A 16,886-nucleotide genomic window follows, 5' to 3' on the forward strand; every position below is an offset into this window, starting at 1 on the left:
ATGTAGAGTTAGCAAACTTAGCATGGTCGAGTTCGTCCTGATGAGAGCGTGCATCATTTTATTAGCGTTGGCTGTTGAAGTTGGATGCAGCCTGAGGAAGTCCTAGAAAACATGGATATATCCATAGGCTATGGTCACACACTGTAAGAGACCGGCAGTTCCGTGACTCGGCTGGAGCGGCTCACTCCACGGTGTGCACTAACAAGGTTTTCTACGGCCGCTTTTCAATGAATAGCAGCCGCAGAAAACTGACACGTTAGTTGTTTGCGGCGCCGCGAGAGATCCCGGACGGGGTGTATACTATGTGTATACGCTCCAGCCGGGATCCCATAGAAGGAAAGGTAACGTATATTTTCATAATAATCACGCTGTACAATGGCCGTGATTTTACGAAAATGTACGTTATGTGAACATAGCCATAGGCTGTATCCATGTTTTCCAGGCAGCCTTAGGGCTTTATCTAACTTTAACAGCCACCACTAATCAAATACAGCACGATCAGGTCCAGAAGAACTCTAGCATGCTCAAAGTTTGCTCAACTCTAGTGGCATGATATTGTAAAGAACAACAACATGTCACAACAGCAAACAATACATATTTGAGACAATAGGATTAAGAGTATCAATGCAAGTACCTGATGCATTCTATGAACTAGTTTATCGAGTTCCACAATCTTTGCATCTCGTTCTTCTATTTTTGCTTCTGCAATCCTAACTTTCTCGCTGGCATCTTCAATGGCTTTGAGGTACTGTTTAGCTTGGTGCTGAAAAACAAATACTATATGAACACTATTTTAGTAGACAAACTAGCTCAGCAGGACTAGGTTCACGTCTGCCTCAGAGGTTACTTTTGGAGCCTCTGTAATAAATTCTGCTAAATATCTGCAATACTTTTTTGTCCGGTAAATTGTTGGGCACAAAAACCCAACAGACCCCAGTAAAGTCATAAGGGTCCATTAGGGGCAGGTCCATCAGATCAACAATGGAAAGAATAAAGCAAATGCTAACCTACACTAAGGGCCCTATTCCACCGGACGATTATCGTTAGCATAATCGTTAACGATTAACGATCTCAAACGACCGCTATTGCGAAAGACCTGAAAACGTTCACCCATTTCCATGGAACGATAATCGTTACTTATGATCGTAATTGCGATCGTTTCTTCTTCCGTATTTATTCGCTATTGCGTTCGTATCTATTGCGAACGACCGAACGATGTCTTATTCAATGCGAACGATTTGCGAACGTTTTGCGAACGAGCAACGATAAAAATAGGTCCAGGTCTTATAAAGCGATCAACGATTTCTCATTCGGTCGTTAATCGTTACTGCATTTCAACCGAACGATTATCGTTTAGATTCGAACCATTTAACGATAATCTGAACGATAATCGTCCAGTGGAATAGGGCCCTTAGTCTTTGCACTGTCCAAATACTAAAAAAAGTTGACATAATATAGGTTATGCCTTAATTCTCAATTGTTCTATAATTATTCCTGTTCTTTATTTTTAAGTTACTATATAGTGTTTGTTAACATATAAGGTCCCTTTCACACAACCATATTTTTTTTATTACATTTACAAAGGTAATCTTTACACATGGGTATGAAGAATATGCACAGATTTTACAATAGCTGCAGGTAATACTTTCATCCATTTTGCAGAAGAAAAACAATCAGTGTCTATGGAGAGTATTCAAAATATGGATGCATCTATATATTATCCATATGTTGTGTGCTTTGTATCTGCACTTCAAAGTTGATGTCTTATACTCTGAATTATCACTGCATTAGTAACAGCTGTGACATCTTGTGACCAATAACACGATACCATATGCTAGACGTGTCATGATCGCCTCCTCTGCGCAGCAGAAGACAACATATGCCAGGCGTTGACTTGCTTGTTTTTGACTATGGGAAGATTGGTGGTGTGGTGCTAGTATTGTTGGAACAGCCACACTTGCTGGATATTCCTGAACTATGGTATCAAGAGCATAAAAAGACTGAATGAATATGGACAGACAACAACGACAAACAGGCCACATGTCATTGATGGCAGACAAGTGCCAGGTTACTCGTTTGGTATCTCAGCAATGAGGTACCACAGTGGCCCAACTGACCCAGCAGTATAGTAGCAGACAAGTAGGACAAATTTAGCTTAAGACTAACAAGGATGCCCCCGACAACCCTGAAACATTACAAAGGCCTGCATGGGTCAAGTAAAAACATCAATGGACTTTTGAGACATGGGAAAAAGTCCTCTGGAGTGATGAGCCACTCTACCTTCTGAACCATAAAATAGCAAAATCGGTATCTGGCATAAACAGCATGAAGCCTGTGGGTGCACTGTTTGGGATTCAGCAGTCTTGTAATGGCAGTGTTATGGTCTGGGAAGCCTTTTCCTGCCAACTTATAGGACTGTTGGTCATCATACTACAATCCTTAAATGGCGGGATCTGCACACACATCTTCAGGTGGTCTTCCTTGACCACAGTGCCATCTTTCAGCAGGCAAATGCTCCATGTCATAATGCTCATATCACTAGGGAGTGGTTGAAGGAACATGACAAATGAATTTTACTCACTGCTTTGACCCCCAACCCACCCATCTGTAACCCAATTAAAAAAGTTTGGCATATGTTGAAAAGAACTGCGCGATCTGCTCCCACTTCTCTGAAAAATATGTACCAACTGACATGGGTCAAGTTGAGAATGGAAGATGTTTGCCGCCTCGTAAAGTCTGTATCCTAACATCTGCAAGCTGTTATCAACCAAAAGGGGGACCAGCCTGTTGTTGAGATGGTGTTCCTAATGCAGTGATCATTCAGTATACAATTTATCAGTATTACTGACATGTTTTACAGATAAAGAACTAGTGACACATTCATTGTTTACTTACTGCATTGGGAAAACTATACTACAGACCATGGTTCTGTGGATATAGTACATGCTTGTGTACAGAACTCTACATCCTGTATCAATGTATTTAAAGGGGTTGGCCACTTTATAGTAAAACCGCTCAATGTACAATATTAGTAAGTGTACTCGTGTATATATAGTGACTTCAGCTCCCTGTGTACCTCATAGAGCTAATATCAGACTCCCCTCCTCTAGGCTGTGCTAGGCGGGGAATAGTCACATGCTCCTCCACAATGGTCATCTTACGGAAAGACCTACCACAGAGCAGGGCAGCACAGCCTGAAGGAGGGGAGTCTGATTTTAGCTCTATAAAGGTACTGTCAGTAAGTGCAGTGAGTACTCTTACTTATACTACACACAAAACAATTTTACTATAAAGTGGTAAATAAATGCCCTTGTTGATGTGCAGTCCCATAAAAATAGTGCGTATGTACTGTTTTTATACTGAGCCAAATCCTAAAATGTACATTTTTTGTGGATGTGTAGATTAGTAATTTTAGGCCCAGACCTGCTATTCCTACCATCAATAGCTAGTTATTTTGGATGACATAGAGCTGTTTTATCCATGTTTACAGAAGATTCATAGACGTTTGCACTAACACACCCCTCTGCCTTCTTTTGGTCTTTCCTGCCCCACCCTTCAATGGATGTCTCAAATAGTTTACCTACAGTATGTAGCCTTCCTCCCTGGCTTGGATTAATACACAACAAAGCAAGGAAGGCTACAGTGAGGATATGCTCCTTGGGGACTATTTATGCGAAATCTTTTTCTTATGGTTTCCAGCTGTTTAAAGGGGTTTTCCAAAGATGAAAACGCATCAATTATCCACAGTAACATGAGAACAGAGAGTGCACTTGTTTCAATGAAACAATGCTTGAGTATGTGCACTGAAGTCTTAGTGACTGTTCCCTTGATCAGTGGTCCTAGTGGTTGGGCCCCCACTGACCAGACATTTATCACATATCCTTTGGAAAGCCGATGAGTTGTCATCTTGGAAGAGCCCTTGAATGCCACACAGTAGCCTGATTACTTTATTGAAGGAAGTCCACTATATGTATCTGTGCAGTATATAAAAATCATTAAGGGTGCGTTCACACCTACAGGATCTGCAGCAGATCTGCAGCAGATTTGATGCTGTGTTCAGTTATTTAAATGAAATCTGCTGCAGAAAATCAGCTGCAGATCCTGTAGGTGTGAACGCACCATAAAAGAACAATACCATTTATGTCTATAACTGCACAAGCATTGGTTAAAGCTGTCAGTTTTTCAGCTCAGCTCAGAAAGCAGGCAGTACACAACCAGGAAAGAGACACCAATGCAGCTGCGCTATCACACCTGCCGATTACTGACAAGTTTCTCCCTAATCAATAAAAGAGAGAAATCTATCAATCTTTGGTAGGTGGGCAGGCACAGTGACTCTTAATTGTCCACTCGCTGTCTTCTTTTAGGTGTAAGTTCTCTAAACCTACAATTGATCCCAGCATAAGAGATAAAGGACTGCTAATAACAAATAGAGGGAGAGGATCAAAAGTGCGCCCAGCATACAGCCACAAAAAGGAGCAGATTTTTGCACAAACAACATGGTTTGAGAACCAATCAGTGCCTTTTTTTAGGCGTATGCCCAGCACACCTCATGGGCGGGCAGTTAGGCACAGCAAGGGGTGGGGGGTCAGATCTGGTGTAGATTTCTGAGACTGCCTCCAAGCAGCATCAGATCTACTGGATTTACTGCACCCCTCAGTAAATCCGGCATGGGGTCAGAAATTTAGCTCAGACCTGTGTACAGGCTAAATATCACCACATGTCCACAAGTGGAGTGTAGTATTGCAGTTAAGCCCCAGTCATGGGTCATGGACAGCCACATTTTAAAAGAAAGCAGCCATTTTTCAAATTTTCTAATCCTGTAAAAATGATAAACTGGGATATCAACTGGATAAAACTAGAATATCAAGTCTCAATATAACCTGCAAACACATTCCATATTAATATTACATAGAAAATATTTAGAAAGGAATAGCTACATGAATATCATTATTTAAACACATACAATCATGGCTTCTTTTTCAGTGGCGTATTTTGTCTCATCCTCCTGTAGTTTTTGCTCATACTGACTGTACAGCTTTCGTGTCATCTCTCTGATAACATTAGCATTAGCTTCCTGAGAGGATTCTATCTGTTTTAAAAAGAAAGAAAGTGGTTAAAACACCATACGTGAATCACCCGAGTAAATATTCACAATAAGGTATAGCACCATTGAGGTGATATGTGTGAAATTCCAGCATGCTTATTTAACTAAACATCTACATGTGAATGGCCAGTTTGAATTCTAGTATTTTTTCTTTATATTGTACAATCTAAAAGTAATCTTAAAGAAGTTACTAGGAGTGTGAAACAAAAGTAGTGGAAGGAATCCAAGACACAGATGACACTAAGGCTAGGTTCACACCGAACAGGCAGAGGAGTGTACGGTTACTACTTTGCAAAACCAGTGCAAAATATGAGGGTGGAAGCTCATGCCAGACATAAATGATTTTATTACCGTAATCTGTATTACAGTAAGGCCCCATTCACACGTCCGTGTCAGTTTTTACTGTCAGGAAATCCTGATCAGGAGGCCTTAAATGTCATCAGGAAAGTATCAGGATTTCCTGACAGTAATCAGTTTTTACCTTCAGGAAACCATAAGGAAAAACCTTCAGGATTTCCTGATGAGAAGAAAAATAGGACATGATCAGAGATGTATTTCTGCAAACTGGATGGTCACAGCTTGCAGAAGTACAACTCCCATCATGCCCGGCTGACAGGTCATGATGGAAGTTGTACTTCTGCAGTCTGTGGTCACCCAGGTTGCAGGACATGGTGGGAGTTGTACTTCTGCAACCTGGATGGCCACAGGCTGCAGAAGTACAACTCCCATCATGACCTGTCAGCATGGGCATGGTGGGAGTTGTACTTCTACAACCTGGATGGCTGCAGAAGTACAACTCCCATCATGGCCTGTCAGCAGGGCATGGTGGGAGTTGTACTTCTGCAACCTGGATGGCCACAGGCTGCAGAAGTACAACTCCCGTCATGACTTGTCAGCAGGGCATGGTGGGAGTTGTACTTCTGCAACCTGGATGGCCACAGGCTGCAAAAGTACAACTCCCATCATGGCCTGTCGCGGGGGGTGCCGCGAGTGGCCTGCAGAAGAGGCGGCGGACGAAGAGGCAGCAGGAGGCCGGGGCAGACCGGGGGCAGCGGCGGAAGGTGGTCCGGGTGAGTGGAACTCCGGACGCTCCCATAGACTTCTATGGGGGCGTCCGGACCGGATTTCCGGACGAAAATAGGACCGGTTCTAAAAAATCCGGTCCTATTTTCCGGAACGGACACCCTTCTGGAAAATTCCGGAATGGTGTCCAATGAAAGTCTATGCGTCCGGAAATCCGTCCGGATTTCCTGATAGGAAATCCGGGTGGTTTTTCCGGACGTGTGAAGGGGGCCTAATACAGAGGCACGTTTTTTCTTACAAAAGATTAGGTTTCTCTGCTGCTTTTACTGTTGTTCATGTCATTTCCACAACAATACCTTATGTATAAGTTTGCATTTTACTCATAGCAGCCAGTTAAACAGCAGTTTCTTACCATCACTATAACTATGCACGCTAAGCTTGGCATAGAATTCATGGTTTATTTTTTGATTGTTTGTTTTGTTTAATAAGGAGTGTTCCAATAAGAAAAAGGTTTCAGGAATATTGAAATCTAACAAACTTAATACTTTTTTTCCCCCTTACACTGGAGAACAGTCAGGAGATGCGCATACACATTAGATTGATGGCTGATCCTGCCAAAGTCATGAAGTTCAGCCAAGTTTAAAGCGAAAGGGTTCTATTAGACGGGCCGATGGTGGCCTGATCAATCATGTAAATGAGCGCCGATCTGCTGTTTCATGTAACTGTCTCTTTCATTAGATTAGGGCACAGGAGGACTGGACTGTCTACCCCTAGGCCAGTAAATCACTAGAATGTATCATGTCATCTATATCTAGATTAAAACTGCATATCAATCAATAAATATATTGGACAATATGCCAGGGGTTTCAGACCATGTTATGTTTAGCACTCCAAAACCCTCAATCAAACTCAGCAGCTATGCCCAGTGTGACAGTGGTTATGCAATGTATTTACCTTCACTTTTAACAACTGGTTTTCAGCCTGTGCCGCTTCCAGCAAACGCTGTTTTTCTTTCAATTTATCTAAGGAATCATTGTAGGAATGTTTCAGATTCTTCACTTCATCCTTAATGGTGCAGTTTTCCAGAGTCATATCCACCAGTGTTTTCTGAAACAAAGAGGAATATGCAATAGTGCACCTAGAAGCGTCATTTAAAGGAACAATCACCAATGCACTCTCAGCCTCTTGAATTATATGATACACCCAGTGATGATTTCCTGACACATTAACATTAAAAGTATTATAATAATTAGACAAGCCTTGAATAAACCTATTAGGCTGGGTTCATGCATAGTATATGGATCAGTGTTTATTCAGTATTTTAGCCAAATACAGGAGTTTAGCCAAATCCAACAGATACAGAGGAAAACTATACTGTAATGATTTGCATACTTTTCTGGGTTTTGGACCCACTCCTGGTTTTGGCTAAATATAAACAAATTAATCTGCAATAATGACACCCAAATCTTCCTCCTTTGTAGACTCACACAATAGCAATCCTTTTAGAGTATAAATAAAATGAATTTATCCTCCAAATTGTATCGCATGCAGCTCATCAGCATTGAACATTATCTGCAGTTTTTATACAAAATATGTTTTTTTTCCCAAATATGTCTCTGGCTATGTTCACACAACGGTTTTTTCAGCTTCGTGTAAAATGTCGTCCGTTATTTTGAGTCTAAAATAACGGACGTTTTTCGAAGCCTGGCATCCTCTTAGTGCAATGACGGGTGTTTGCACATTATCTTAGTTTGGGGTTACTAATTGCCCTTTGGTTGTGGCTTAATTTAAAAATCCATTGAATTTAAGAGTAAAAACGGAGAAAGAACGGTGAGAATAGAAGAACTGTGTGTGAACAACTAATACAAAACGTCCGCTATTTGCAAAAAACGTCCGAAAATAATGTTCATGTTCATTATTTTGACGTCCGCGGCAAAAACGTCCGTTTTTCAATGCATTGTGTGCATAGGATGTCCGTCTTCCCATTGACTTCAATGCAATTGCATTGAAGTCAGCAAAAACTGACGTTTTTTTTGAATAGCAAAATCGGATGTTTTCTCTCCATTTTTGACGTTGTGTGAATATAGCCTCTTACTGTATATGCTGTATCTACTCATCATGATTGTGACTGTATGGTCATGCATATTTTAGGATATGAAGAAATTCTTGGTTACTTTATGCTACTCCCTATAAGCTCAATTTTCCATTTAATAGTTTTAATATACACTGAACATACTGTATACATGTGGGAGACATTTAATTTGGCAAAATGAATTCACAATGTCCTTCATCAAACATGACATTTAATATATTTATTTCAAGTTGTAAGTTAAAATACCTGTATTTCTATTGACGAAGAGTTTAGAGAACTGTTGATTTCTCCAAGGTCATCAATGGCAGACGCTTGTGCCTGGGTGTGGTTCTCCAAAAGTTCTTGTTGTATTGATGAAACCTAAAGCAGACAAATGCAATAAAAATAGAGATTTTATCTAGACCTTTCTAAATTTCAATTGTGATGGTCCTTAAAGTGTAAATGTCATTTAAATGTCATTTTTTAGAAATCAATAAATATCAATAGTACAAGCGACTTAACACACAGTTGCAATATATTTTATTTGTCTAAGACATTCATACAAAAACTCCATCAGATACGTTAAACAGTTTTAAAAAAACGAAAATATTTATAAATTGTCGATGGTGTAAAAATGTGTATATGTAAATTAGGTTCCTAAGAATAAGGATTATATAGCTCCTTTAGAATAATAACGTACATTTATTTTGGGTCTAGAAGGTAAATGTAAATATATTATTTTTTACTTGGATGAATAAGCCCAGAAATCACAATGCAAAGTCAGTAAAGATAGAAGAGTCATCAAGTCATTTAGTGACAGAATAAATTAAAGAACATTAAAAACTTTAATAGTTAAATGTGAATTTTAGCCTTTACCTTCATTTCCTGAGTAAGACGATTAATTTTCTCTTTCATGTCATCATATTCTCCAAACATTCTCTCCCTTATCTTTTCCAAGGTCACTCTTACCTGCAGTACAATAAGAATTTTTTTTGTATGAGGGCGAGAAAAGCAGATCAGTTTTATGCCTTTCCAAGACTTAGTTAAACTAATTCACAAAGACTGCTTGGTATCACAAACTCATCCCATAATTCCCAGATTAGGATTTTTTGCACTAAACCACTTTTTTTCTTAACTGTAGCTCTTCAGATGTTGTGAAACTACAACTCACAGCATGCATTAACAGCTGCCGGACAATTTTATGGCTGCTGTGTCATTTCCAAAATACTGTATGTTGACATTAACAGAACACATCATATGGACATGGACACATATAGTATACTTACATCTTTGATGTAATTCATTTCTTCTTTCAGTTGATGGGAGGACCATTCATAGACGACAACCTCATTTTGATGGTTGTTTTCAGTCCTTTGTACAACACCATAAACTACCCCATGAGAGGCCGTTCCAGATGGTGGATTGCCTTTTGGTACAGAATAGAGGTGCTGTGAAAGCAATTATAGAAAATTAGAACATCCAACCAAGTATGAGCATTATACATGATTTGTTATATTGACCTTAAATTCAGTAAAATCTCTCTATAGTTAGGCTATGTTCACACTACATAAGTTTTGTTATAATCACGGCCGTTGTTGCTGATTTGCAACAGCGGCCGTGATTACCACTGAATTTACGTAGTGCTACTGTCTATGGAATCCCGGTTGGAGTGTATACACATAGTATACAATCCAGCCGGGATCCCTAGCAGCGCTGTAAAAAACTCACATGTCAGTTTTCTGCGGCCGCTATCAACTGAATAGTGGGCATAGAAAACTTGTCAGTGCACACAATGGAGCGTACAGCTCCAGCCGCTTGCTCCATTGTGTGCAGCGGTGAATTGGGATGCGGTTGCACACGGACGCGCCCGCATCTGAATTCATTAGGAATGAAGATCATCCGGATGATGATCTTCTCTGACACCGGCCGTTCTGTGACCTGGCTGGGTGACAGAGCGGCCGGTGTCTTACCAAGTGGGAATATGGCCTTAATCTGTAATGCAATATAAAAATAACTAAGCAATACACACAGCACAAGCATATCTTCAACTCAATTGACAACATTTTGGGTCACGCATTGTGGCTATGTTCACACTACGTATATTTGAGGCTGTATGTTTGAGGCTGTATAGCAACCAAAACAAGGAGTGGATTTAAAACACAGAAAGGATCTGTTCACATAATGTTGTAATTGAGTGGATGGCCGCCATTTAATGGCAAATATGTGCTGTTATTTTAAAACAACGGCCGTTGTATTTAAATAATGGAAGTTATTTACCGTTATATGGCGGCCATCCACTCAATTTCAACATTGTGTGGACAGAGCCTTTCTGTGTTTTCAATCCACTCCTGGTTTTGGATGCTATGAGGACCTGACATGAGGACCAAATACAGCCTCAAATATACAGTGTGTGAACCCAGCCTAAAAGTATTGCTATTACAACATGTAGCCCTCTTGAACTGATGAGTAAATATATTTCTTATGAGCAATATAGAGCTGGAGAATGTCTCATCATATAATGGGTGGAAAAGCCCCAACAGAGGAGTGCTGAACTATATAAGTGTATTCATTACTTAATTATTTATTATAAAACCAGTTTTTCTAGACAAGTTTCTGTTTATTAGGGTATGAGGTTTTTATATAGAATTGTACAATCCTGGCTGTTTCCCTGAGAGATGATCTTGCATTCTTCTCCGAAAGTAAGTTTAAAATCGAGAGGTTCTATGACTGCTTGATGCCTTCAGATCTTCCTCACTGTTCTTGTATAAAATAATGACCAGCGTTTAAATGCAAAGAAGGATTATTATATTTTACTATGCTGCAGGGGGGGAGAAGTCAGGGACATATACTTACCTGTCCCTATTCGACGCCATTGTCGGGTCCCAAGCCGCCCACTCTCTGCTGTCGCCAGTGATTTCAAAACATTGGGTGGAACAATCCTGCTGGAAATGAAAGCTCAGTGTAGGCTCTATACTGAGCTTCCATTTCTGGTGGGAACAGCGTGTCACCGGATGTTTGAAATCGACAGCGGAGAGTGGGCGGCTTGGGACCCGACAATGGCGTCGGAGAGGGACAGGTAAGTCTATGTCCCTGACATTTTCCCTCTGCAGTTCCAGCAGTATAGTAAAATATAATTTTTCCCAGACAAACGTTTTAAGTCTAAAATCTGTCTAGGGGGCCTTTGGTACAATATGGTCCATGGAGCAAGTCTTGATGTTAAACCAGCAGAACCCCTGCCAAAGAGAAGGCAGCATGTGGGCTGGTATGTTTTAGAATTTAAAACCTAATCTTTGAAATTTCGGAAAAATTTTTATTATTTTCACCTTTTCCATTTTTTACTTTGATTACACAAAAAAAGGCCACATAGAGTAGAGTGCAACTGTGCAAAAACCTGTATATAGGGACTTTACCATCTAATCTTCTCTTCATGAACTTAGTATTAATTATACTTACAAGTCTGCTTTCCATGTGACAGTGGGCCTCAGAATTACAATGCACCTGTGCAACTTTACTCATAGCATGTATATAGTATATCAGCCTCAGCAGGTATTAAGCTATTCAAAGAACTGAAGATCCTGACCAAGCAAACATAAGCGGCAAAGCTGTCACACACTAATCCACATACACAAACACACCAATCCACTAAGTAAATCAATAACATATAAGATTTCTCATAGATCCGCTTTCTCTTGGCAGCTGGTATCCTAGACTTCTGATACCTTCTGGTGTACATTGTAATGTTAAGTAAAACCTTGACTGTTTAAGTTAATTAAACTATAATTCTTAGTTATTATAATGATTTGTCATACTATAGTCAGGGCCGTATTTACCACTAGGCACCCATGGTCCGGTGCCTAGGGCAGCAGCTTTCAGGGAGCCAGCACCAGGGAGCAGGGGGAAGAAAACAACTTTTTTTGTTGTTTTTATTTTCTTAGTCTCCCACCTCCTGTTCAGACTTGCCAGTAAATCTGGTGTCGTTTTGAGGGGGGTAGGGGGGGGAGGTATGGTCAGGTCTGGTGTGGCGGTGTTGTTCCGCTTTGGTATGGCTGTGACGCCTGGAGCTATTACCTACCAATCTACCAATCATGTGGTGAGAATTCCTTCAGACAATATGCAGACTGCTCTAATCATTGATTCAATGTAGAAATTTATGTTTTAAAAACCATAAAAAACGCTATTCAGACAATGTTTCTCCATGTAGAGAAATGCATGTGACCAAAACCACGCTCCCCAAGATTGGGCGTCTTCAGGTTAGTGCCTAGGGCAGCAGCAGCTGTTAATACAGCCCTGACTATAGTGTGTGACAGCCTTCTCCTGTAACTCTATGCATCCAATATCTCTGTGTTACCTCACTGTGTTACCTTACTGCTAGTTAAATACATTTAAAATACATTTAAATAGGTCTTAAAGGGGAGAATATATTTTAAACACAGCTGTATGCAGGACCATATTAACAGCTGCTGCTGCCCTAGGCACTTAACCTGAAGACGCCTCATCTTGGGGAGCGTGGTTTCGGCAACAAGCATTTCTCTACATTGTTTGAATCACGTTTTTTATGGTTTTAGCTCCAGGCGTAACATTTAACACCTCTATACCAGACCTGAACAATACCGCCATACTGTGACTGGATAACTCTAGGCACCGGACCACGGGTGCCTAGTGGTAAATACAGCCCTGGTTGAATGGACCAACGGAAGTTCTTTAGCCTTTATCTGCCAAACTAAGTGCTCTGTGTTGCCATCATTGGTTGTGTCAGGTGAATGACAGGCCCCCCAACTCCAGAATCATGAGACCGCACAGTTGGGGAGAATAGCTATAGGTTATTGTACAGGTCTTTACACTGCACTGCACAGTAAACTGCAGACCATCTGGTCATGTGACCACAGTTAGCTGACAGGAGACACTGAAGCGCTGCTAAGTAGTATAGATTTAGACACTGTGTTGAGCATTGAGAAGCAAGAGAACACTGTAAACGGTGTAAGCGCAAAAAAATCCAAAAGTGCAAAATTGCGCATTTTTGGTCGCATCAAATCCAGAAAGATTGTAATAAAAAGCGATCAAAAAGTCGTATATGCGCAATCAAGGTACCGATAGAAAGAACACATCATGGCGCAAAAAATTACACCTCACACAGCCCCATAGACCAAAGGATAAACGCACTATAAGGCTATGTTCACACTACGTAAGTCTCCGGCCGTAGCGCGCTCCGGAGATTTACGTAGTTTGCGTACAATGGAAAGTATACGATCTCTGGCTGCACAGTTCACACTACGTAAGAACTTACGCCCGGATCGTATGCGACGCCGTAAAAAATGAACCAGACCATTGTTTCGGGACGGAAATGCTGTAACTTCCGCCCGTAGCGAAACATGCGGTCCCGTACAGAGTTGTGATTTCTTCTTTTTTCCACTTTGTTTTGCCGATCCAAAAGGTTCTGTGGGGTGTCCGGGGCTAGCCGTAGATATCCCAGTAAAATACCGATGTCAGATTGCTATGTACGCCGCTCGGGAAGCGTACGTAGCTTGCGGGCATAAGTTCGCGGACCGTACGTAGCCGGCCGCAACTTGCCTAAATTCCGGCCGGAGTTTTACACGTATATGTCCGGCCGCGAAAAATATGCGGCCGGACATATACGTAGTGTGAACATAGCCTTAGCCTGGGAATGGAGCGATTTTAAGGAACATGTATTTGTTAACAATGGTTTGAATTTTTTACAAGCCATCAGATACAATAATAGTTATACATGTTATATATCGTTGTAATCGTAATGACTTGAGGAACATATGTAAAATGTCAGTTTTTCCATAGGACACACGGCGCAAAAACGAAGCCTCCGCAAAGAAAAAGAATTGTGTTTTTTTTTTCAATTTCACCGCGCATATAATTTTTTTCTGGTTTCGCAGCATATTTTATGCAAAAATTCAGCCTGTCATTGCAAAGTACAATTAGTGACGCAAAAAATAAGGGCTCATTTGAGTCTGTAGGTGTAAAAATGCAACTGCTATGGCCTTTTAAGCACAAGAAGGAAGAAAACGAAAATTAGCCTGGTTCTGAAGGGGTTAAGACAGGCGTATGAGTACTTTGGTATTGATAAATTCCCCCCCACCCCCAATATGATAATGTACCACCAGTATAAACTATAAGAATATTAGACATCATCAAAAAGCTTTGTGATTGTATAAAGTGGAGTGCATTTATACAGGTTACTGAATGACTTACATCAGTGGACCCCAATCAGTGGATGCTATGACACAATACAATACATGAGAAATCACCAGGTGAGCCACATCTCTTGTGGTAAAAGTACCTACGGGGAGGTACTACAAGTGGCAACTAACTAATTATTCTAAATGTGCCAGCAGTATATTGGGGGGGGGACTACCTACTGGAGGTGCCAGCTTACTAAGCAAAGCTGCATAAAGAGGGGCAAGCAACTACCTAATGGGAAAAACAAATTACTGTGTCATCCTATCTATCCAATGATCCTATCTACTCCTGACCAACCCACTTACCTAACTACTTTACTAAGCGTGACACCAAACAGTGGAATTATTACTGTTTGGGTCTTTATAGATGGGGGGAAAGGAGAGCCCACGATATTTGTCCAGCAGACTCTGCAGGGATGAGTTGTGGCTGGAAGAAATCATTAAGATGGTCTGGACGGATGGAGAAGAAAAGGAAAAGTGAGCAACTATAATCAGAGAAGACGTCAGATTTGAATCACTGCAATAACAGCACTTTAATCTACATAACATAATATACACTAAGAGAGATATATGTAATATATATATCTGATAGAATATATATGTGTGTGTATATATATATATATATATATATACTGTGTATATATATAAATTCATCTGTAGTTTTCTCATGGTATCCTTTTGATGTGTGACACTGCCAATTGTGTTTACATAATGTGATGAGAACACTGCCATACGCGATAGAATGTAATTTCTATTTTATTCTTGTGGTTACAGGCCTCCTGTGTCTGCACTTGACATGTTTTCCATCCCTTGTCCTCAGGCACTTCACTGTCATCATGGTGATATCATAATGATGTTTATGCTTCTTTTGTAATTATTTATCAACCACTGATAACCACGTAAAAGGGTGATTTACATTGTTTTCACATGTTCAACAACATTAAAGAAGCCTATATACTAAATCTTTGGATGTTATTCTTTAAAACAATTGACGCCAGAACTTTACATATGTTGCAGTGTTAGACAATATAGAAATTAGAATGTCTCACTAGAGTTGGAGGCTCTGATGCGTTCTTCTCTGAAATGAAGCCATTTCGTCTTCTTCCTTTTACCTGTGTTTGTCTGGAGTCGACCTTAACAGAGAAAAAAAAAAGAGAGTTCTTGTTAACATCACGGCTAGTGATTACCTTAAAGCATTGCTTCTCAAACTTTTTCTTCTGGAGCCTCACCTAACAGACAAAATGATGCCTGGGCCTCACCAGACGGACCAAGAGGATGCTGGGGCCTCACCATCTATGTTAGAAGTCCATGCAAACATAAAAACTGTAGCGCAGTCTACCCTCTATTTGTCTCTTAATCTCTGTATAACATAAAGTAAGTACAAAATTAGTCAATAATGTTCCTAAAGACGAAATTGTTGGGAATCAGGGAAAGGATTGTACAGCTTATGGTCCCTTTTGTGAGAACTGCCTCCTAAGCTGCGCCTCACCAACAACTAGGAGGCGCCTCACTGGTGAGGCCCACCTCACAGTTTGAGAAGCACTGCCTTAAAGTGTCACTGTCGTTATTACTTTCAACATCTAAATCAACAGTAGATGTTATATAAAGCAAGTTTGCAATATACATTCATTATTTTTTTGTCTTTATCATGCTGTAAAACAAAGCTGAACTTACCAGAAATCCAGGTCCAGTCTCCGGAAGGCAGCTTGTCTAATTAAAAAAAACAGACTAAACACAGGAATTTCGGCCAGTACAGAGAGCCACTGCTCAATATATCTGTCAATCAAATGACTGTCTTCTCTCTGTGAGCGCTCTGATGGCCTGGGAAACATGGGACTTCCTGTTTTCTGACTGTTTCCCATTTTTTGAGAAAAAAAAGAGTCAGAAAACAGGAAGTGCTATGTTTTCCATGATAACTAAAAAAATAAATGTATATTGCAAACTTACTTTATATCACATCTACTGAAAGTTATAACGGCAGTAACACTTTAATGATTTTCTTTCAGTATAGGACATCAGTATCCGATCAGTAGGATCCAATTCCCAGCACCCCTACCAATTAGCTGATTGAAGGGGCCACAGATCAAACCCCCATGGATCTGATATGGCCTATCTTTAGTCATGTAAAACTTCTTTAAAGGGGTTATCCAGGCTTAGAAAAACATGGCTGCTTTGTTACAGCACCACTCCTGTTCTCAGTTTGGGTGTGGTTTTGCAGTTGCTAAACTGTAATACCTCTTCACACTACTCTCAAAAAGGTGGGCCAGGGTTACCCACTTCACAATATATTCAAACAAACTCACAGGCACAAAAGCCTGGGGTGTAAGGACCCCCTTTATTGTAAATATCACCCTAAAATATAACTTTTATTTAATAACTTAAAAGGCAGCGTAGAAAAAGATTAAAAACAGTTATATGTGACGCATAAGTAATCTGAATTATAGGATTGTCGAAGTTTAATCTAAATTTAGGATCAGCTTAA

General features: G+C 40.3%; 1 protein-coding gene across 3 annotated transcripts in view; it reads right to left on the reverse strand.

Annotated features, from left to right (window-relative positions):
- MYZAP (myocardial zonula adherens protein) overlaps positions 1 to 16,886 on the reverse strand; it is a 63,913-nt gene that overhangs the window by 10,964 nt on the left and 36,063 nt on the right. For all 3 annotated transcript variants that reach the window (XM_069982301.1, XM_069982293.1, XM_069982310.1), the window contains exons 3-9: positions 15,454 to 15,537; positions 9,485 to 9,646; positions 9,075 to 9,167; positions 8,466 to 8,579; positions 7,082 to 7,234; positions 4,964 to 5,089; positions 635 to 763 (exon numbers count right to left, since the gene is read on the reverse strand). In XM_069982301.1, the coding sequence (XP_069838402.1) occupies positions 635 to 763; positions 4,964 to 5,089; positions 7,082 to 7,234; positions 8,466 to 8,579; positions 9,075 to 9,167; positions 9,485 to 9,646; positions 15,454 to 15,537 (861 nt within the window). The remainder of the gene's footprint in view (positions 1 to 634; positions 764 to 4,963; positions 5,090 to 7,081; positions 7,235 to 8,465; positions 8,580 to 9,074; positions 9,168 to 9,484; positions 9,647 to 15,453; positions 15,538 to 16,886) is intronic.

The sequence above is a fragment of the Dendropsophus ebraccatus genome, chromosome 1 (assembly GCF_027789765.1).
Source record: "Dendropsophus ebraccatus isolate aDenEbr1 chromosome 1, aDenEbr1.pat, whole genome shotgun sequence".
In the NCBI taxonomy this organism is placed as follows: domain Eukaryota; kingdom Metazoa; phylum Chordata; class Amphibia; order Anura; family Hylidae; genus Dendropsophus; species Dendropsophus ebraccatus.